This window comes from Rutilus rutilus (assembly GCF_951802725.1).
Source record: "Rutilus rutilus genome assembly, chromosome: 25".
NCBI classification, from domain to species: domain Eukaryota; kingdom Metazoa; phylum Chordata; class Actinopteri; order Cypriniformes; family Leuciscidae; genus Rutilus; species Rutilus rutilus.
Window position 1 is genome coordinate 12,392,667 of NC_140229.1, and position 23,759 is coordinate 12,416,425.

At 39.3% G+C, this 23,759-nt stretch overlaps 2 protein-coding genes across 2 annotated transcripts; both read right to left on the bottom strand.

Annotated features, from left to right (window-relative positions):
• Positions 1 to 1,803: 1,803 nt before the first annotated feature.
• Positions 1,804 to 18,171, bottom strand: jhy (junctional cadherin complex regulator). Its single transcript, XM_084400272.1, has 8 exons — positions 17,495 to 18,171; positions 12,493 to 13,021; positions 8,516 to 8,620; positions 6,633 to 7,204; positions 5,517 to 5,802; positions 3,822 to 3,908; positions 3,170 to 3,304; positions 1,804 to 2,221 (listed from the first exon to the last, which is right to left on the bottom strand). The coding sequence occupies exons 1-8, from the start codon at positions 17,830 to 17,832 to the stop codon at positions 2,036 to 2,038; spliced, it is 2,238 nt and encodes a 745-aa protein (XP_084256398.1). The 5' UTR covers positions 17,833 to 18,171; the 3' UTR covers positions 1,804 to 2,035.
• Positions 18,172 to 19,047: 876 nt separating this feature from the next.
• On the bottom strand, positions 19,048 to 23,458 carry hspa8 (heat shock protein 8). The gene is made up of 9 exons (XM_084400273.1): positions 23,241 to 23,458; positions 22,268 to 22,477; positions 21,846 to 22,051; positions 21,453 to 21,605; positions 20,662 to 21,217; positions 20,262 to 20,464; positions 19,965 to 20,163; positions 19,653 to 19,885; positions 19,048 to 19,537 (listed from the first exon to the last, which is right to left on the bottom strand). Exons 2-9 carry the CDS (start codon positions 22,470 to 22,472, stop codon positions 19,343 to 19,345), a joined length of 1,950 nt encoding a protein of 649 aa, XP_084256399.1. The 5' UTR covers positions 22,473 to 22,477; positions 23,241 to 23,458; the 3' UTR covers positions 19,048 to 19,342.
• Positions 23,459 to 23,759: the final 301 nt, after the last annotated feature.

Genomic DNA, 23,759 nt, shown 5'->3' on the forward strand with positions numbered 1-23,759 from the left:
TTTCATTTTTCGCGATTTAAAAAAAGACTTGGCCTGCATTTAATTGCAATTATTCGTTTAAGAAGAATTTCTGTCCGTAATTTTCATATTTCAGTGCACGGCAGTTATCAAACCGTCAATGTTTTTACAACACTAAACAAGATGTGTGAATCTATCCACCTTGTTTTTCGCGCGGTCATTTGTAACTTGAATGTGTCTGGCTTCCGGTGTCATTTTGATTTTGCCTGTACAAAAAATACTGCTTTATATTGCAAACTTTAAATTGTTATCATATTATTTTAATTTCATTATCATGAAACACACCGGTTAGTAGCATAAATATATGTTTAAACCGTTTACGGCACTTTGTTATTCTTCTAGTTATTTACCAAATAGCTAGGCGCGAATCGGAAGTTTAGCACGTATTTTAATATATGTAGGCTATATTACAAAATAAGGTGGATAATAACAGTGATAATAAAAAAAAAATACAGTAGGCTAGCGTACTTTCTGAGGTAGGCTACCGTCCGATGCAGACAGCGATCGCAAGTGTTGTTATGGTTACCTACCCACTCGAGTCAAACCCGATTTCTGTGAGCGAAACGCTGTTGACACGAACTATATGCGCGCGAACTTATGTGTAAAAAAAAAAAAAAAGGATACATATCTTTTTAACCTCTTTGAGTTGGGATAGGTCTTGATTAGGGAGGCCACAAACTAATTTTTAATTTAAAAAAAATAAAAAGCATACTTTAAGACTCAACAGGTGTCCTTAAATAACCAAACATGAATTTCTATTAGAAAATAAATCTAAAGCTGAAAATTTTAAATAAAATATCTACAATGTTAACATGTGTAGCAAGGGGTTGCTCACGTTTATTTGTAGCGTTATGGCAACAGTCCTTTAAATAAAAAATAAATAAAAAAACTCTAACAGGGTATGTGGCACACTTCCATCCTTTGAAAAGCAATTCATGTCGTTTTCAAAACGTGATTCTGATTTAGCCGGGGGAAATAAAACACTGCAAGAGAATAGGCCGTGCGGAAGGTGATCAATTAAAAGATTAAGCGTTTTGCAACACATGGACGCATCTGCATGTTGCTCTAATAGCAGAGCCATCAGCTCATTTTCAGGGGCCTGCCGCCTCCTTCAGCACTGTCCACAGATCAAAGCCTGCCTCAGTCTCCCAATCCGTAAAAAGGGATGCTAATTCAACCTCCTTCATGTGCGGTTGAGAGAGACCCCTTCAATTAACTGATTTCAATGGCAGGAAACACAGAAAGAGAGAGAGGAAAAAAAGATGCAAAGAGAGTCGGTTTGGAAAGGCAACATTTCTCATTAATTCAAAAGGTCCAGCATTTATTAGCCTCGCCTCTGAGGCTTAACACTGAAAACGCAGAGTATCAAAGCAGACATGATGGGTTAAATAGAGGCTATAATCTAATTAAAATATTACATAGGAGTAAATAGCTCTTTGATAACGATCTAAAGCTTCCATTAAAGAAATAGGTGCTTGAGCTTGTTTTAGGGGGAAAATTATCACTTTAAATACAGAAAACAAGTTTGTGGGGCTCTAATAAGGGAGGCTTCAAAGTGTCATCCTTATTTGACCTATTTTTTTCTCTCAGTGAAAGAAAAGGGCAGGCGAAAGTGGATATAATCAGACTAATAGCCAGGAACTGACAGAAAACGGCACGTTACACTGGGTTAATGGTGCATCCAGGTGTGCTTGAAGAGATTGGTGCTCTTGTGCACAGCCCTATTGAAACAAGGGGAAAATAGCAGGATAATGCAAAGCTAAGAAAGAAAACCCCACAGCATTTCATTCTAGATTTCTTTATATATCGAAAAATTGTTTTTGGAATCAGTAAGCAGTGGATTATGTGCTACACACCTGTTCCACTTTCAGTGCTTTGCAAATGAGCAGGATTACAAGAAGTATTAGGTATATATACAGTACACACAAAGTTAAAGCAAGGGAAAATAAGGATTCTATAGAAGCGCAGTTAACAGAACTCATATGTCTGTTGCATCTTAGTGAATAAAGGCTTTAGATTAAATGGCATGAATGTTTCTGAAGCGAGCCACGGCACGTTTCTCATCCTCGTGCCGTCTCAACATCTCCAGAGTGGCCAGATGGATTGGGTCCATTTCCTGAGGATTCTGGGGCTGCTCTCCGTTTCTGTCCTTTGTCTTTGGAGAGGGTTTGGGCTTTGCAATAGTTTTGGCATATTCTAAAGCCTGGTCAAAATGAAATTTCAAAAATGATTTGAGATTGAATTTATATATATATATAAAAAATCCACATGAAGGTTATAGCCACAATTTAAATATTCTATTAATAATAAACAATAAAGAAATAAATTATGACATATACACACATGTAAACCACTCTGGATGCAAGATATATGGTTTACGAATTAAAGGGATAGTTCACCCAAAAATAAAAAATGTCTTTCCAAAGACTTTCATTCATCTTCGGAACACAAATTAAGACATTTTTGATGAAATCTGAGAGCTTTCTGACCCTCCGTTGACAGCTACGCAACTACCATTTTGACCTTCAAAAAGTTCATAAAGACATCGTAAAAATAATCCATTTGCAATAATCCAAAATTTCTGAAGAGACTGGATTGCTTTATATGATGAACAGATTGAATTTAGGCTTTTATTAACATATTCATATATACATCAACTTCGCACATCAGTTGTGGTAAACGAAAACTCAAGTAGGTTCATTCTTGTGTGTTACGCAGAACATTTGAGCTTCCGCAAGAACCAATTGACCCTTTTCATATTTCCGGGTTTTTCAGAAGCAAAGGTGCGCGTCAAGCAGGTTCAGGTGAGCTTCCGTTTATGTTCGCTGATCAATGTTTATATGTGAATAAAAGCTTAAATTAAATCTGGTCTTCATATAAAGCCATAGTGTCTCTTCACAAATTTGGACTAACGAGCTCAATTCATATAGTTTTACGAACTGTTTTAAGGCGTCAAATTGTCAGTACAAACGGAGGGACCGAAAGCTCTCAGATTTCATCAAAAATATGTTCATTAGTGTTCCGAAGATGAACAAACGTCTTCAGGGTTTGGAAGGACATGAGGGTGAGTAATCAATGAGAGAATTATAATTTTGGGGAGAACCATCTCTTTAAGTAAAGCTCATGTTTTCAGAATGAGATTCTCCTATACCTTCCTCCTGGGAACGGTGTCCTTGTTGTCACTGCCCACTGGGTCCTTGGCCGACAGAGATGGAATCCTACTTATCTTCTTGTTCTGTTCGCGGATCACATTTGAATACAGCTTCTGTCGTCTAATTTTCTCTGCCTGACAGCAGTGAAAGAAAGAGCAGCAAGATTACAAAAGGGAGCTTTAATTACCTAAGCCATTTCTCTCCTAAGGCCCCTCTGTTTCTTTGTACATCCATCCATGAAGCTACTCAACAGCTGCAAATAAAACTCATCATCCCTCCAGAATCAGTGTTAACACCTCTCCCAGGCTGTGAGCGGTAAAAAAAAACATAAACATTTTACATCAGCCGAGCTCTTTTTGCTTTTTGAGGGCTATGCTCATTAGATTAGTTGGTCCATTTCCATTGTGTTCAGAAACACAAGTCTTTTAAATTCATGAGGAAATGAAAAGAGGGGGTTATTGAGACACGGCCATACTTGACAATTGGACGTAGCAATTAGGGATTAGCTAAATCAATATTCAACAAAGAGAGCACCAATTATCCATTGAGTCTCTCATACAACTCCACACACAAATTATTCAGATTTAACAACATTATTTATGAATATCGTCAGATGCTTAAGTCTTTATACAATCTGAAGTGAGTATTTACCACAGCTTCTGGTATTGTGTTTGTAGGTCCAAGACCTCCAAGCTTCACCTCCTGTTTCATGCATTTGTAGTCCTTTAGCGTATAAGCCTGAGAAGACATTTTGTAATGCATAAATATTTATGCGCTATCCGCATAACTGTTATAAACAGCAAAGATATTGTGAGAAAAAGTAGGAGAAACTGTCTTGATCTTAAGGTGCACTCATGCAACAATCCACAAACAAAAGCGCTAATCAGGTCAGGCTCCTTCAGGTTCTCAAGGCTCAGCCATTGGTCATGGACACTGCAGGATGGCTGTTTTCCACTCTGATCTGCTTCCCCTTGGGCTGCCACACTAGCTGTTTTACAAATTTATCCCATAATCCTATGAGACATGATGGCGGGCACATCAAGGTGAGGAGATCAAGCTTCTCCCAGGAAAGCAATCTGTTTTATGGTGTAAGAACCGTATAATCCGGACACAGCATCAAGTGGATGTGTTCCATGACATAATGACCCTTAAATTGTGACGTCTTCATGCGGCACTGAACGCTTTACTGATCTATGTTATAAAATTCTGTTTTATTTACTTCAAACCTCTACAACTTTCTTTTTACTGTAAAACACAAAAGAATATATTTTGAAAAACATCTCAGTGTTTTTTAATCCATTTAGTACAAGTTTTTGTCCATACAATGAAAGTCAATGGGGTCCAAAATTGTTTTGGACCCCACTGACTTTCATTGTATGGACAAATAAATGATGACGGAATTTATATTTTTATGCAAACTATCCCTTTAACACTCCTTCAAGTGAACGGACACAACTGTTGAGTAAACTTAAATATTCTATGTAAATGGTGGTCGTCGCACGTTGTTGTTGAGTACGTCTGCTCCTAAGAGAGACTTTCCTGCAGAGCTCAAGGTGCTAGAGGACAAAGAGGCTATCATTAAATGCAAATCACCATCTTACCAGCCCTGGTCCGCACAGACGGGGGTGCTGCTTAATCACCTTATCCTCTAACGCTTTTCAATGTCGTCTTTGTGACCGTGCCTTATATCATCATCTCATTGCAATTAAGAGTGTCTTCAATTACTTATACAATTAACCTGCTGTCTGAATCGGCCCACACAATAATCGTTACATCTGCACCAGGCCCCATTGAGATACTGTCATGGCAACTTAAAGATGGTTGCTAAGTATAAACAGGACGTTGTAGTCATTGAGCTATTTGTTTTGCTATACTGCTAATTATTACAAGAATTGTGCCATGTGGGTTTAAATCAGTTTTTTTTTTAAATGATTACTTTGCTGTGTATCATTTCATTTATTTACACTGTGAAACAATATATCAATATATTATAAATGGAATTTTATATTTGAAATGTTTTAAATATTTCAAATTTATTTGAAACCCTGTTTTTAGCTAAGTAGTGTCAGGCTGTAAGATGCTAAAAGTGTCATACTAGACAAGGGGTGTCCAAACTCAGTCCTGGAGGGCCACTGTCCTGCAGAGTTTAGATCCATCTTGCCTCAACACACCTGCCTGGAAGTTTCTAGTATGCCTAGTAAGACCTTGAGTAGCTGGTATGTGTTTCAACTTAGGCTGAAAGCTAAACTCTGCAGGACAGTGGCCCTCCAGGAGCAGGATTGGACTAGATACATGATGCATGAACGCAAAGCACACTGATTCTTAAAACTAAACACATATACACACCTTATAATTTGTTTTAGCCTTCAGCTGTCTGAGTTTTTCCATTTGTGAAAGGTAACCTTCTGAGCTGCTTCTGTGGATTGGATTCAGCTGCTGCTCTGATCTATCCGAGCCGAGTTCTGTGTCGCTGCCGTTAGCTCGTCCTATAGGGGGCAGCACCGTGTAAGGAGCAGAGATCTGCATTGGGGGCACAAAGGGTCCCACGCTCTCCTCATCATTGGGCAAAAGCTCAGGTGGATAGTGGCTGGCCTCCACTTGAGGAGATGTGGGCAATTTTAGTATTGGTATCCTACAGAAACATGGAGCACATCATGAATGCCAAGGCTTAGGGAACATGTTTTGCATATTGCATGCTCTAAATTCATTATTAAAAGTTAACACCAATAAAATCAATGTATTTAAAGCTGCAGTGTGTCATTTCTGTGGCATTAGTGGCACCAAATGCTATTAATACATTTAAAAAAAAATAAAAATAAGTAAAAAAAAAAAAATTTCCATAAATATTTTTGGAATATTTAAGTATTTTGGATAGAAAATTCACTCTCTGAACAAACCTTGCCTTGGTCATTTTATATGACGTTTTAAGAGACCACACTCATGAGTGTCTGCAGGGGTCCTCTCAATTATATAATTTCCTGTTTTATGTATTTTTTCTGCATGTTCTGCATAACAAGGCTTTGTTGGTGTGAAGCCATTTTGTTACAAAAAAAAATATAAGAAATAATAATAAACGATCATGCCTCACAAATCATACTTCAGGATTTCTTCTTAATAATTTATGATAATTATTTTTTTTCCAGTGTGACCCCACAACAGTTGTATCACCCTGGCATTTTTTACTTAATGCTGCCAAAAAAATAATCATTTAAAAACATTCTTATTATAGAATAGGTATACTGAAGTCATTATATGTATGAATTGTATGTTTAATCCATTTAAAATAAATTAACAGGTAGGACGAAATATGACCATCAAACATCCACATTAAGCAGGACTAAAAATAACACACCTCAGCCTTAAAAACAATATAGGCTAGTGTATGAACATACTATGAATATGCATACTTGATACTGTGGGTTCATGTTGGGATACTGGCATAAAGTATGTTTGTGGACTTGCCTGAGTCTGTTGTGATTCTTGAATGATGAATTTTCAAATGCATTGGTAAGAGGTTTCCCAGCATGCCTCTGGGGAACACTTCTGTCCACAGCGTATACCACTCCAGTGTGGGGGGCTGGGGAAGATACAACAGCTTTTGGAGCTAATCCCATCTGCCCTTCTGAATTGGGAAGCACAGAGTGATAACCTTGTTGTAAAAAGGGTGGATTAAACAGATCAGGCCTGTCCCAGTGCAGTGCTTGAGAAACAAGCGTTAAAATGGTCTCTTTCTGGGAAAGATTCAGTGGCTGTGCTGGATTGGCAGGTGTGTGGAGGTTTATGTTAAGTTTGAAGGTTGCTGGAGCATGACTGTGAGATTGAAGTCCAGACTGGTGTTGTGGTGGATCATGGGTGTAGACCACTGGAGTTTCCTCAGAGTCCTGCGATAGTTGATCAACGCTGATGACGTGTCTCTCTGTTAGGGGTTTAAGTTGTGCTCTGGGTTTGGATTCAGGAACCGGTGGCTTGAGCTGATCTTGGTGGTTGCTGGTTCGCTCCCTCCTCTTCGGTTCCTTCCTCTCTTTATGGCTCTGCTATAGTTAGGGGAAAAAATAAAGATTGATTTAAAATCTCAAGTCACGTAACCTTACAATACTTACAATACAGATTGTTTCAGAGCACCTTCACAATCATAAACAGGAAAATTACAGAATCACTGATGCAAACTACATCAAATATGAGACAAATTCAAATTTAGCAGCTCTAAAAGGACAATAGTGTCATTATTCAGCTCAAGTCAGTTCAGAGTTGGTGAAAAGTTAATCAATTATGAAGTTCAAGTTCAATTCAGCTATAAGCAGCTCTACAGAAGACAATAGTGTCGTTATTCAGCCCAAGTCAATTCAGTGTTGATTCAGTTCAGTTCAATAACAGTATCGATGTTGCAAAATCCATCAGTTACAAAACAGATTTGATTCAGCTATAAAACAGCTCGACAGAAGACAATAGTGCCATCATCTAGCTCAATTCCTTCCAAACTTTGTTCTCATCTGATAGTGTCAGTGCAGTGTATTTTAAACCCCTACTAAGCAAGCCAAAAATCTGACCAAAGCACTGAAAATGGATTCTGCGTTAAGATGACAAAGCTAAATTCTGAAGGCACAAAAAGAATGAAATTAGAATAAATGAAATACTTTCCCCAAATATGATGAGGGCTCTTTAGGCAAAATCCATTTGCACAAAATAATGCCCCTTAAATATTAAATTACAAATGCAAGCATAACAAAGGTTTAGCCAATAGTGTCCCACGCACTCTAATTCTAACTATTTCAGGACAAGGGCTGAAAGAATCCATCCTATTGAGCAGAGATATGTCCTTATATAACCGTTGCTTCACAGCTATTGTCATGAACGAGAGGAAAGACAGACAGGAGCATTTATATAATGTTTCTTTGTGGCGAGCCTGGAATGCATGGGGGACCGACGGACATTATTCTTGTGAGGTCTGGAACTGTGCCTCAGCATGCAATGCCTCTGATTTAGCCAACACCAGCTTGCACCATTCTTAATGGGAAAATATTTACACTCCTCTGCTTGCCGGCATTAAGGTGACCGTTCAAGTGCTCAAAATAATGATGCTTCTCCATTCCCCCTCTTTCCTCGGCACAGGCTCCTTTTCAAGACATTTCAGAGGCTCCATTGTGCCTGAACAACTCCATCAGAAATTGCGTCCATCACAGCAGAAATGAAATCCCGGGTGACAGTGTGCCCACTGTGCAGACATTTTCATCTTGAGAGGAAGCCCTCGCAGACTGTTATGCATTAGGCCAAAGGGTTGTGCCAAGCAGCCCCACCTACGTGTGCACAGATAGAGATGGATGGAATCAATAAAGTGAGCTCTCTACCTTCAGTTTTTGTGTTTTTTGGAGCCACATCAGCTCAGGATCCCGGACATTGTCTTGACTCTCCGGGCTACGAGCGCTGATAGTCTCGTAAGAGGTTTTCCTGGGCTGTGGGAAGAGAAGAAAGAAGGGTCAGGGGAGTGACTGCTTGATAAGCCTCCTTTTAACAATTCACCTGTTGCCATGTAGATGAAATGCTATTATTTCGCCTCGCATTTTTATTCAAGTATTGACTGCAAACAACAGGGGTGAACTGTGCACCGAGACAGCGAAACAAAGACATCCGTGAGAATGAGAAGAAATGGCTGGGCGATAAATTACATGCCGCTTTTGGTGTAAACGTGTGCTGACAGTTGTAATTTATCATCCACCTACTCAAAAACGGCACTGACAGCCAGTCAGGTTTGTCAATAAAATTATTCGACCCTGAGTGTCTGGCAAACTTAACAATTCAATTGGCTTTTTATGATCAACTTTTTATTCTTAATTACTATCCACAGCTCCTCTGAGCCGACCTACATGTGTCAAGAAGAGTGTTCTATTGATTCTCTTTAAAATGATTCTCTCGGAGATAAGTGTCTAGATACATCCACGTTACATCAGTGCACTCTCTCAATTTTTCTTAATGTACCCGTTCAGAGGCGGAATATCTACAGCTAATGCTGTAATGAAAATCATTTAGTAAACTTCCAGTCACTTTGGCTGCTGAGGACAATTCTCACCGATCAATGGTATTGACAGCTTGCGGCGTCCCTGAATGCATGCGGCTAATTCTGAAAGCGTGAATAGAGGAAGGTCAAAGAGACACATGAAGCTGTGAGTGGATTGAGTTGTAACATATCCATCAATAAACAGGCAGCCATGCTGGTCTATGTATTTAACGAAAGGCCATGTGCGCAAGGAACTGATTTGTGAAACACCAGCACCAGTGGTCTTCAATTAGTGGTTCCAAAAAGATGGATGGATGTTTATATTTTAATACAGCAATTGGACTGTGTGAAATAAAGTTTGGAAATCGCACCAAAAAAACAGCATTGCAAAACAACGAGCAGGCAATGCGCAAATGTTCATAGCAGCGATCCTCATTATAAATGAAAATATCTATTGGGACAAAAATGTATTGCAATATCCGTTGTTTGTTATGCTGCACGGTTAATAGGAGGCTGCGCATCCAGCTCATTTTCCTGTATCGGGCAAGTATCTTTCCGAGTAGAGAGATTGAGCTGTGCTGTAACAGGTGTGTGAGTAGCAGACATCACAGACCTGCCCTTCATGTCCTCTTAGCCGCAGCAGGCCACAACCTCTGCCCCATCCACGACCACTGCCTTTTGTCTGCCATTTTAATAATCTCAATCAGATTGAGGAAATGATCAAACAAAATTGCATTTTGAGCTTCATAAGCTGTGTAATATCTATCTGTTAAATTGGGGCCCGTAATTGCCTCTTGGGGCGAGACGTGGCACAACAAAGTCAGACGATTGGAGCTTGCCATTTTCCTCAAGACTGGGAAACACAGCTTTTGCGATGAAGACTTCAAAGGGCCGCAATTCTTGAATTGCATTTGGTTGCTATTGTGACCGCCCAAGCAATCTTGATTAGGTGTTTACACTGAGGTAGGGTATACAGTGGCAGAGAGCCGCGGAGCCTTGGTCTAGAGCTATTAAGAGATTGTACATTATGTTTCTGGCTTTGAAGTGAGGGTCTGGGGGATGACGAGGGATTGGGGCTGAGTGCAATGGCAGAAGATTGCACTGCTACTTCTGTCTTTATCAAAGGGGTCTCTACTGGAGCTCATCATCACTCCCACACATGCCGGTAGGAAGTTGGTGCATTATGAGATTGTGTACATTTAATAACACGGCTAATTATCGGGAGTTAGGGGTTTGTGAAAGAGTAAATAGTGGCTTTTTAAAAGCCCAACAGACGCTCTGATAATGATGTCGAAAACTGATGGGAGCTGAGGGGCTTTTTATTCCCTTTGAAGGAAACGGGGCCAGAAAAAAAGGGCAAAAGTAAAGGCTGTGTATCAAATTTACGAGCAGGCGCTTAGCTACATAACGAACGGAAGGCATGAGGTTTTGTGCTCTCTCATAGTAGGCAAATGACAAAAAAAGCAACACTTTAACCAAGTGGCCAAAGTATTATGATTGCCCTTCATGTGTTACGTTGTACTGCAAAATTCTTGTTGTATGATAATCTGTCACGAAGAACTGATTTCTTGAAAGAATTTTGACATTCACATGTTTAAGAATTTCCAAGTCTTTCATTCTAACGTTATTTCTATCATTATTTGTGCCCAGGATGGTTTAATAATCATATTTAAATACATTCCATTAATCCTTACCTGGGGAAAAAATGTATCTGACTGATATTTTTCATGAACAAACAAACATTTGTTTTCTCTCTTGGAATAATACAAGGAATTTCAAGTATTACAACCTGTTCACAATGAGTTATCCATATCTGTCAATCCTTTACAGTGGCTTTTCAGAAAAATCTATACAGGTTTACATCTCTTAATCTTTTAAAATTATCTTGACTGAAATGTACTCTCATACAAAATAAAATTAACAAGGCAATATGGAACATTTCCTTTTCTTCTTGGGGAAGTTGCCACTTTTTATTCAAGGGATGTGAAATATAAATAAACTCAAAATAAACATTTTTCAATGAGCCGCCTCTTTAAGACTTACAATGTTGCCTTGTAAATGCAACTTGACAGTGCACCATATTTCTTGGAAAGACAATGCGCTGAATTCATACCAGGGCACCGCTGGTGCATTCAGGGCACCATCTAAAGCGGGGAGAGCTTTGCTCTGTTTACCATGTCACAATGCTAACGGCTCTTCACTATGCTAATGCAGTTGATGTGAGACATTAAGGTGGGACTGGGCTCAGATGGGCTGGGTAAGGTCTTAAATTTAGCAAATACACATGAGCCACAGTGTGCAGACAAGCCAACCCTGCCAATTATACCCTGGGCCAGGTGCACTGATAACTAAGAGCCTATTGGTAACCATGCCCCTCTGATGTTCTTAACAGCCACTGTTGTGCAGATCAACTCATAATAGGCACTACATAGACAGACATGATTCATTCTCTTCTCTCTGCTCCATCTGAAGACTCTGTGTCTGCCAAATTAATTTCCGTGACACAGGCAGTGTAGTCTCCTTAAAACCAGGAGCAATGAAAACACCAAGGTCACTTATTCAGATTAAAAGATAAAGGTCAGATCATGATATGGCCTTGTTTGTGCGTTAAAAATATTTATATACAATCAAAAACATAAGGAATGTCTCTAGACTAGATACACTGCATATTCACAACTTGTGATATGCAGTTAACTTCAGTTAACTTAACTTAAATACTTAAGTGCTTGTAACTTCAGTTAACTTAAATACTTTATGGCTTCTAAAAAAATATAAAAGATGAATACAAAAATTAACAAAACAAGAATTATAATATAGGCCTACTACTGAAAGCAATGACACACAGTCATTATGTAGTTATTAAAAAAACTATAGCGATACTTCATTCAGGATATTGGGTAATTAAAAAAATAATTTTATGAATGGAGTCATCATTCGCATGAAAATGTCTATTGAATAACACTAGCCTTGGGCCTAAACTACCCAATATCTGACATTGAGGACGCTGTGTCACAGTATGCTGTGTTAGTCCACCCTCTAGTGGTTAGCCATGAGACTTCAATTTGGTCACATATGCTTCCAGTCAAATACAGTAGTCAACATTTAAAGTGGATCAAAACCTTTCATCAAAGTTGTACATGAATTTTGAACAATACCCATTCTTGTCTTAGGACAACTTTGATTAACTTTTTTTGATGTCGACACTTCAAATGTTGACTATAGTATATGGTATAAGCTAAATTGAATCATGCAATACCTATAGAAGAGAAAAAAGAAAAAAAGAAACCAATTAGTTTCCTAAAATGGGGGGAATGTTCCAAAAATACTTACTTGCTTTGTCTCATCTGGTTTATCTTTATGCTGATGAGCTTTCAGGTAAGACCCCTGCTTATGTGTGTTGATACCAAGAGTTGCTTTGTTACGCTCCACAATGTGTTTCTTATCTCTGACTGGCGTCAGATCAGAAAGATGTTGTGATCTTGTCTTCTGGGGAGAAACTGATTTGACATTCAGATGCTTTCCATCATCCCGTGCTGTGCCTTCAGAGGACATGCAAGAACTTTTTGATTCGGGGGTCTCGGGAATGTCTTCCTGTTGTGGGTGCAGGTGGAAAGGAGGTGAAGGTGGCTGGGATAAAGTATTTTCCATCTGAGCTGTGGGTGGATTACTGACAACGACATAATCTTGCCTGCTACCTAGAGCAAAGTTCTCCAAAGGTTCAATACTATCTTCGGACCCCTCAAACGAGTCGAGAGAAAGTCTCTCGTTTAGCTGGTTGAAAACCTGAGCCCCTTCCTGATTCTTCCTCCAGTTTGGGTCGTAGCGCAAGTACGCGTATTCATCTTCGGGGGGAGTTTGTCTGAAATATTTCAAAAAGAGTTAAGAAGAAATAAGTCATAAACACTTAGCTTTAAATTGAAGAGCAGGCTGGGTACGTCTCATTTAGTGCTTTCGGCATTGTCAGTAAGACAGTCTGAATGCCTCAAACAGCCATCAAAACATAAGGGAAAAAAATCAGATACACTTCTCAGCCGAAGCGAAATGGTAATAGCGTGTTCTATTCTCTCCCCCCACCGTCTTCTCTTACCTCTAATGACTATGGGTCTGAAGACCACAATTTGGGGATAGTTTTGCAAATGGCTAATTCAAACATATGAAATAGGTTCAAACTACAACCTAATGTGCTCCTAGCATCATTGGATGAAAAGATCTCATTAAAATAATTAGAAGAGTGCCTCTTTGTTGTGTGCCTCTGAATAGTACAAGATGCTCTTCACATCCCATGATGCCAAATACGAGGCTGCCTGGATGCATGGCACTTCAGCCAATGAGGGCAAAGGGCAAGGAATGGCTCTGTAATGATTCCACCGACATGGTCTTGAGAATGCGCCGTGGGCCCGCAGCTGTGACGGGGTCGTTAACATGCAAAGTCTCTCTTGTGTTAATATAAATGTGTCAGAATTAAATCCAATAGGACACACAGACTCGTTTCATTCTGAATGCGACACTTGAGTCTCTTTAAAGACAATGTGTGGAGTAAAGAGGATGTAAACTAAATGGGTAGTTATTAGCTTCAATGATATTATGTTAAATATTGCTGCACGCCATTAATTCGCAGGATTTCATTCTTGAGCATGAAAATATTATGAGGGAGCTGCTTCGCTTCGACAATAAAGTCTTTGTCAAGGTTCGCCATAACCATTATGAAAAAAACTGTGCATGGGGTTAAGTACCTCTTCAGCGCATCGGCTATCAGTCTGCAAAAAATTAAAACAAACGCCTCCCGTTTTTATCCCGAGGCAGATTTTGAGTGGCGGACACAACAGTTGGGCTGGAGATGAAGGAGTGGAGACAGATGCGGTGATCCACACTTCAGATTCCAGCAATCTGTGTTCCGGCAGCGCAGAGAGCTCGTTCATTCATTGGCAACAAAGCAACTGCTTTTTAACAGACTGCTGAATGGGACCTTATTGTGGTAACATCCTGCAAACTAAAAATCTAATTTTCCCTAAATGAGGGTACTTGTTTGGAAAGTACAAACATTAGTGGGTATTTCGGCTCAATTAAAATGCAAGCGCAAACATCATTTTCAAAGACTGTCATTATCTATTAGACATGCGAATAAAAGCTGTCAGTCATCCCGGCTGTTTGCAGAGCGGCTAAACACAAAAAAACTCAGTCATTTTTTTTCGGTGATGTCTTTCATTTAGTTTTTTTCAGGTATAGACCTTATTCAGAGCAGCGCCGTGACAGGTATAAAAGCGAGGCTGTTAGGGATACACTTGTTTTCTATTGTCTTGTATATCACTTGAAATTGTCCACAGCTTACATTGTCCGGAGTTTTTTGTCAATTTAAATTTCTTGGAAATATATTTTTGCAGTGTTTCGTCAGCAGAACAATCCAAAAACACATTAAATAACAGGACACTCACTGAAGAGATGTATGTCGATCCCTCACAGCCTCGATTTAATTCCCGTTAAAAATCAAAGACAGCGCTGCTGTGAATAAGGTTTATTGGCGTTGTTTATTCAGTTTATTTTAGCAACAGAAGCTAAACCTGACATTCAAAACAGAGGGATATTCGATAGGGGGACACTCTCATTGATACGCGGTTCTTAGCCTACAACCTAATACATGAATGCTTGCCTGTATTGCCTTTTTTAGTGCATTTAAAACATTTTACCTAAATTTCACATGTGAAAAATAGATCATAGCAGATGGAAGACACGCCTCAAGTGAGACAGTTATGATCCTGGAAAGTCTATTGCTTGGCTCATTCTTCTGTACTTTTGACCTCTGGGTCTAGTTACAGGTAACTTTAAAGCAGCTGACAATAAATATTAGATGTGCAACTAAAGCAAAAGGTAACTTTATTAAGATCATAGACTGAATCCAACCATACAGTGGTTATCAGGTTGCTATCAGAACTATTTCTGCTCAAGAACTGAAAAAAATTAAAGAACCCAACATATTCAATATGTTCAACATATTCAATATGTTCAACATATTCAACAATATTCAATATTCAGTGCAATATTCTCTAACTCAGGTGATATTCATATCTATTCATACTACTCAAAATACTGTAAATATGTTCATAAGCTGTAACATGCACTAGACTCCCACTGTCTAATGTAATATTCTTTAACTCAGGTGATATTTATATTTATATTATTCATACTACTCAAAATACTGTAAATATGTTCATAATCTGTAACATGCACTAGACTCTCACTGTCTAATGTAATATTCTTTAACTCAGGTGATATTTATATTTATATTATTCATACTACTCAAAATACTGTAAATATGTTCATAATCTGTAAATGTTTATTCGGACTAAACCCAACTGTGACCCTACTTTTTTACTTTTATACTTTTTTATATATATATATATATATATATATATATATATATATATATATATATATTTTTTTTTTTTTTTTTATTAGAATTTGTATTACTATGTTTCTTGTTGTATTTGTATTTGTATATGTGCACTGGAAGCTTCAGTACCAAGAAAAATTCCTTATGGGTGCAAGCACACTTGGCAATAAAGCTCTTTCTGATTCTGTCTTTAATTTTGTCATCACCAGCACACCAGAGGTCTGTTGCATGAAGCTAGTTGAACAAACTCTGAGTTTCATAGTAGGTTTAGAGTTGACAAAAGCAAACAAATACAACCTGGTTTAGATCAGGTTCACAACACTCCATTCTCTGTCAACTCAGGTTTAATCGAGAGTTTGCAATTACATCGGGAGCACGTGCACCTGAAAGTGCAACACATGCAGCAAACAGCCAATCACACGGAACATGGAGAGCATCGGTTTAATACAATTTTCGTGAGAGCGTCAGTGCAATTCACTTCTCTGTCGAAGATTTAGAGATAGATATGAAAAATGTCTTAAATTTCAATGCGTTTACAAGTCAGGAATAAACACTGTTGCTGCAGTGAAAGTTTGAGAAGGCAGCTAAAAGAAAACATCAGACTATATCAATGCGTTTGATATGAGTTTAAATAATCATTTATATCGGTCCACAACAAGCTCAAAATAAAATACTTAAGCTTAATCATTTTAAATGCTCTGTCTGTGTGTGTGTGTGTGTGTGTGTGTGTGTGTGTGTATGTGTATATATACATATATATATATATATATATATATATATATATATATATATATATATATATAAATTGTAATGCTAATTTGTATATTAATTGTCAATTCATATAATGATTATATGGATATACTAATATTAATAATAATTAATTAATAATTAACAGAAAATGACAAAGGCTGCTCACTGCAGAGCCATGGGTGGAGTGTGACGTCCAGCTCCCCCTAGACGTCCAGAGAGGTGGAGCTGTACGTCATTTGACTCTGCAGTGGCCACCACTTGGCAAAAGACAGGCAATTTTTTTAGATAAAGGGGGATACATCAGATATATGTCACTTTGCTCACAGCTGTTTGATCTGGTTTTGGTTTGCGATCTCTAACCCACAATAAAACCTGCTCTGGAGCAGCGGTTAGCGGTGTAGTATAAGTCCATGGTGATAAACACCGCTAAAAACCAATCCACCTTCTTGAGCCAGAAAAAACTGAGTTTGCTCAAACTAATCGCAAGCTTACCTGGGTAGCAACTGAAACTGGCTTCATGCAACAGGCCTCTGAGCTTTGGGAACTGGATTTGCTTGACAGAGAGCATATTATGACAACAGATGTATGAAACCTCTACAAAAGCATTTAGGAGTAGTAAGGATGTTGTTTATTAAAATACAGCACCGACATCTGCAATTGCGTAGCTCACAAATTACATGGATATTAACATTAGGATTTTAGAATGTGTAAGGGTCACCATTCCTTGCAAACTTCAAACCATTTTTTAATCACTGTCATAATTTACTCACCCTCGTGTCATTCCAAACCCGTTCCTTTATTTCTTCTGAGGAACACATAGAAGATGTTTTGAAGAATGTTGGTAAAAAAAAACAGTTTTGGTTACTACTGACTTCCATTGTGTGGGGGAAAAACGCTGACATTTCACAAAAATATCTGCTTCATGTTCCACAGAAAAAAAGAATGTCCAAGTCCAACTGGTTTGAAAAGACATGAGGGTGAGTAAATGATGACAGAATTTTAATGTTTTGGGTGGACTATCCTTTTAAAAATATCAAATATCCAATGTAGTCTCTCAATTAATATGAGGTCATAAAACCTCCTGTATAACAATTATACAGGATGAAATAGCATTTTGCATCACAGGAGACTGCTTGAAATGACATGTCAACTATTGTTGGAGGTGGAAATAGCTCTGTAGCACTGTTGTTTTACCTCAGTGGCTCATGTGGTCCCTTCACCCGTCTTGGTTTCAGATCCAGACTATCATAAACATCAAGATGCTCTTCCTCGCTGTCAGTCTTAGCACAATGTTGTTTGAAGTTCTCAGCAGAGAGGAGGTCAATGCGCATCTGAAGCTCTCGCTGGTACTCCTTCTCCTGCACCAAACTCTCAGTATCTGACTCTAGGGAATCACACATCAGCTGTAAATCGGGCACATTATCCCTTGGACTAGAGTCTTTGGTCATGTTCAATTTTACTTTTGACTGTTTCAGCGCCTCAGGCCCGTTGAGCTCATGATGGCGTTGTTGTTCAAATACGATCGTCTCCATGTCGCAAAATCAACATTAGGAGTGATAAACAGATTTTCAGTTTAATTCAGCAATTAAGAGTCATTTTCGTTAAATGTTGAAAGTTCATTCGGTTGTTGACTGACTGACGTTTCAATTCAGCTGTGTAGCCCATGTTGTTAATATGTGCAAAGGCTTCTTAAACACTGACAATGTAAATCAATTCTGCATCATCATAATATTACCTCATACACAAATCCATAGATATGCTCCTGTCCTGATTTGATCATTTTTACCTGCGATCTATATCGAAAGATGAGTCGTTCATTGTCATGTAACGTTTCGTTTGCTGAACTGTTGCCGTGGAAACCTAGACGCCACGACTGTCCGCGCATGCGCAGAACTATTTCTAGCACCAAAAACATGATCTTACCGTTACGAAAGACTTGCAGGTTTCTCATTATCAATGTAAACGAAAATCATATAATTAATTTAACATGTACATGTGTTACATAGTTAGGCTACATAAGGAAATCTCATGGAGCGTTAAAACACAACACGTGCACGACAGCTTTTTTAAACATTCATGGCATTCAAGGTTTATTTTCAAGATCCAATGGCTGATTAGCGTTGATACTTTAGTACAAGACCTAATTTTAACAAAGGCAATTTGACAAACCAAAAAAAAAAAAAACCTCTGGAAAATCTATAGACCTAGTGTAGCCTCTCCCCTTTTCAGCGCTGCCCTCGTTGTCTTTTCGTCTATATTTTTTCACATTGATCTCGAGTGAATGGCTCGTTTTAAAATCTTCCATGTCTACTTACATTTAACACATCTGCTTTAAACATTATAATCCGCATGAGAACTTTCGTTAACTTAAGTAAATCCACTTCACCAGCTAATTACTCAGCGATGCCAGAGATTTAGTTCAAAGACAATATTCTAAAAATGGCTGCGCGCTTGTTTCTCTGGCACATAAGGTCTATACTCCCTCAAATTAGAATTAATCATTTTCCCACTAGTGATTAGTGTGGACTTAATTCACCAGGTAACGTACAGCTAAAGGCCAGATTTTGTCAGAGCATTTCAAGTCCATGTTGCCCTTTCTTAGCACATTGACACTTAACCCCTTATATTTAGGGTTTAAAGAACTTAAGTCAACCCACTTTATAAACTTAAGCATTTCAGGTCAAAACCTTATTACACAAACAGATTTTATATCCACAAGATTTAATAAAAAAAATACAGAGGCAGCATTGGGAATAAGTCAACATTTTATTCATTTCCTTCAAAGCATTGAGGCAGTTGGAAGCGTCTTATGAAATTCACATTTCACAAGTCGATAAATAGGTTGTGCAATCTAGGTAGAAAATCTGTTCCCTGTGATCTGGAAATGTGATCCCTTAATCCCCCTTTTTTATTAATTTCAACAATCACTCTGCAAGTTGAAGTAATCTAAAAGTCACAAAAAGTAACATTTTAGAGTCATCCAACTACAGAGGGCAACAGTAAACATTGCTATGGAGGTAGCAATAGTGGCTTTGGAATGGCTTAGTCGACCTCCTCAATGGTTGGGCCGGAGGATCCACCTCCTGGAGCAGCACCGGCTCCTGGGAAGCCACCGGGCATACCCTCGGGCATTCCACCTGGCATGCCTCCAGCACTCTGGTACAGCTTGGTGATGATGGGGTTGCATACTTTCTCCAGCTCCTTCTGCTGGTGCTCAAACTCCTCCCTCTCAGCAGTCTGAAAGTTTTCAAATAGCAGTTGCTAAGTCACTTTGGGTATGCCAATGCAAGTTAAGAAAAGTAACCAAAAGGCCACATGATTGAACAAATGTCTCAACTGATGGAAAGTGTACCTGGTTCTTGTCAAGCCAGCCGATGACTTCATTGCACTTATCAAGGATCTTCTGCTTGTCCTCATCACTGATCTTGCCCTTTAGTTTCTCATCCTCAACAGTGGACTTCATGTTGAAGGCATAGGACTCCAGACCATTCTTGGTAGACACCTTGTCACGCTGCACATCATCTTCAGCCTTGTACTTTTCAGCCTCCTGCACCATGCGCTCAATGTCCTCCTTGCTGAGACGACCTGAAATACACTTTCAGTTAACCTCTGAAGTGATCAGCAGAAATAGTCATTAAATATTTTAGTAAAGAGAAAGATTTACCTTTATCGTTGGTGATGGTGATTTTGTTCTCCTTGCCAGTGCTCTTATCAACAGCTGAAACATTCATGATGCCGTTGGCATCAATGTCAAAGGTGACCTCAATCTGGGGAACACCACGAGGTGCAGGAGGAATTCCAGTAAGCTCAAACTTGCCCAGCAAGTTGTTATCCTTGGTCATTGCACGCTCACCCTCATAGACCTGAGCAGAGGGGAAGTTAAGAGAAGATAGCAATGTTAGAGATTCAAGGGACTTTGGTGACAAGACTAAAATTCATAACAGAATTACTTGGTACCCACCTGAATAAGCACACCAGGCTGGTTGTCGGAGTAGGTGGTGAAAGTCTGAGTCTGTTTGGTTGGGATGGTGGTGTTACGCTTGATGAGGACGGTCATGACTCCACCAGCTGTCTCAATTCCAAGGGACAGAGGAGTGACATCGAGCAGCAGCAAGTCCTGAACGTTCTCGGACTTGTCACCAGAGAGAATGGCAGCCTGGACAGCTGGAACAGAAGAGTGAAAAATAAGAACCTTGGGCAACTCGAGAAAGTCAGATAGCAATGACAACAGTCGCTCAGACATCCAAGGAAGGTGCTTGGGCCATCTTTGGTTTTTCAACCTCTGGTGGAAACTACGAATGGCAAGGAATCAACTTCATCATAGCGAATGAACAGTAAGAATAAAAATCTAAATAGCTCACCTGCTCCGTAAGCGACAGCCTCATCGGGGTTGATGCTCTTGTTGAGCTCTTTGCCATTGAAGTAGTCTTGGAGCAGCTTCTGGATTTTAGGAATACGAGTAGAGCCACCAACCAGGACAATGTCATGGATCTGAGCCTTGTCCATCTTGGCGTCACGAAGGGACTTCTCAACTGGGTCAAGGGTGCCACGGAAGAGGTCAGCGTTGAGCTCCTCAAAACGGGCCCTGGTGATTGAGGTATAGAAATCGATGCCCTCATAGAGGGAGTCTATTTCAATACTGGCCTGAGTGCTGGAGGACAGGGTACGCTTTGCCCTCTCGCAGGCGGTGCGGAGACGGCGAACGGCTCTCTTGTTGTCGCTGATGTCCTTTTTGTGCTTGCGCTTGAACTCTGTGATGAAGTGGTTCACCATGCGGTTGTCAAAGTCTTCTCCACCCAAGTGAGTGTCTCCAGCAGTAGATTTCACCTCAAATATGCCATCCTCAATGGTGAGGATGGACACATCGAAGGTGCCACCACCAAGATCGAAGATGAGGACATTCCTCTCAGCACCAACCTGGAAAAAGGAACAAGAGAATAAATATCTGCACAACCATCAATAAGCTGTACAGCACTCAGAATAAAACGCTCAGACATCCAAGGAAGGTGCTTGGGCCATCTTTGGTTTTTCAACCTCTGGTGGAAACTACGAATGGCAAGGAATCAACTTCATCATAGCGAAACTTAAGCTAAAAAGAACTGAATAAGGTCACCAGTTCATAAAGCTACTTTAACATTCAAGTTTAACTAACCTTTTTGTCCAAACCGTAAGCAATAGCAGCAGCAGTTGGTTCATTGATGATACGCAGAACATTCAAGCCAGAGATGGTTCCAGCATCCTTGGTGGCCTGTCGCTGAGAGTCGTTGAAGTAAGCAGGCACGGTGACCACAGCGTTGGATACAGTCTGCAAGGAGAGTGCAAGTTAAGATGCTAGTTGCACACTTGGAACATAAGGCAATATTAACAATTCAGCTACAGCATAGTGCATGTCGCTCAGACATCCAAGGAAGGTGCTTGGACCATCTTTGGTTTTTCAACCTCTGGTGGAAACTACGAATGGCAAGGAATCAACTTCATCATAGCGAAACACATCGAGTCAAAGGGGAGTTCAACAGAGCTACTTGACAGCTGAATGATTGCTCACCTTTCCCAGGTAGGCTTCAGCAATTTCCTTCATCTTGGTGAGGACCATGGAGGAAATTTCCTCAGGGTAGAAGCTCTTGGTCTCACCCTTGTATTCAACCTGGACCTTGGGACGGGTATTGTCATTGATGACATTAAAAGGCCAGTGCTTCATGTCAGACTGAACAACACCATCGTCGAACCTGCGGCCAATCAGACGCTTGGCATCTATAGGAGAACAAGATATAGATACAAGTTTAGGATATATAGAGGTTTGACAAAATAAAAAAAATAAAAATATTGCAAGGATTTCGCTCAGACATCCAAGGAAGGTGCTTGGCCCATCTTTGGTTTTTCAACCTCTGGTGGAAACTACGAATGGCAAGGAATCAACTTCATCACAGCGAATTATTTTAATAATGAATTTATAAAATGACTACTTACCAAATACAGTATTGGTGGGGTTCATAGCAACCTGGTTTTTCGCAGCATCTCCAATCAATCTCTCTGAATCTGTGAATGCTACATAGCTTGGAGTGGTCCTGTTTCCTTGGTCATTAGCAATGATTTCAACTTTTCCATGTTGGAAGACACCTACACAGGAGTAGGTGGTCCCGAGATCAATACCAACAGCTGGTCCCTTGGACATTGTGTCTGGAAAAGAAAAAAAAAAACAGAAATATTGATAAATTAAGTCAGGTGCTCTTAAGTACTAATAGAAAAAGTGATCTAGACCTCTTTGATTAGCCAACTATACTGTTGTGAAACCACAATGCCAAGCCCAGGCCGGGAGCACATGCGGATATGCGTCAGACCACGTGGTTTGAGCTTCTAGAATATTCTACGGTCAAACACTGAATTCGGAAGCGCAGTGATCGAAATCGGTTCAAAATGTAGTTTCAAACCTTTTCGATTACTGTGCTAAGTTAAGGCCTTAACATTTAAAGTCGGATATACCGGTATTATGTGACTATGTAAATCTAACCAAAGATTAAGGTCGGTTGAGGCGCGTGGTAAGATTACACGAGGTGCCAGTTGCGGTTTAAGTTCAATTTAACGTATTGTTCTCGAGTATTTGCCTGTAGAAGTTAAAATGAGTAACGTTAGCTTAATCTATCACACTTTGATTTTTCTTCGAAAATGAGCATGAGTGAATCCTAAAAGCATATTTAGGTAAGTGAAACTACCTGTAATATGCAACTCACCGGTACTAAATACAATAAACAACGGAATTATTATTAATAATGGTTCAGCACATATGGAAAATATTCGCTATAAAACTAAATAACTAAATTTAGCCCTCTAAAAATAACATTTTATAACAAAGCTGTGGTAACGTGCAAGCAGAGAAAAGGTTTTATTTTTCTGTGAGACTGTAAATACAATATAATCGAGAAAGAGAGAACAAAGACCTTACCAGGCTGGAAATAACAGAGATGAGTGAAGATGCCGGTTGGAGAGCTGGAATGGCGACTAACTGCCTCGCCTTGCTTCGGTAAGAGAGAAGGATCGAATGTTCTAGAACAGCATTTATTGCCGGTAGCTGAGCCAATGAGATTTCAGATAACTAGACTTCAACCCCTAAGCACCAATGTAAAATCGTAGTACTTCGTGTAGACACGCCCATTGAGGAAGAACCAAGGATCAAACTGGTTAGAAAAAATTCCAGACCATCCCCCTCGGGTTTGCCGCAATCGATGTCAATGCGGAACAGTTTGTTCTGCTGCTGCTGTACATATATGAACGAAATTCACTAGAAATGCTACGATGATACAGAAAATACACGAAGGCGTTGCTTAGTAGAATACGCAAAGATTAAACACATAAATAAAATGTATCAATAAATATAGTCTAAAATATAATATAAAAAAATATATAGTCAAAATATATTGACATGACCTTGTTTTGGAACAAAAGGTCTTGTCTAGTTAAGTAT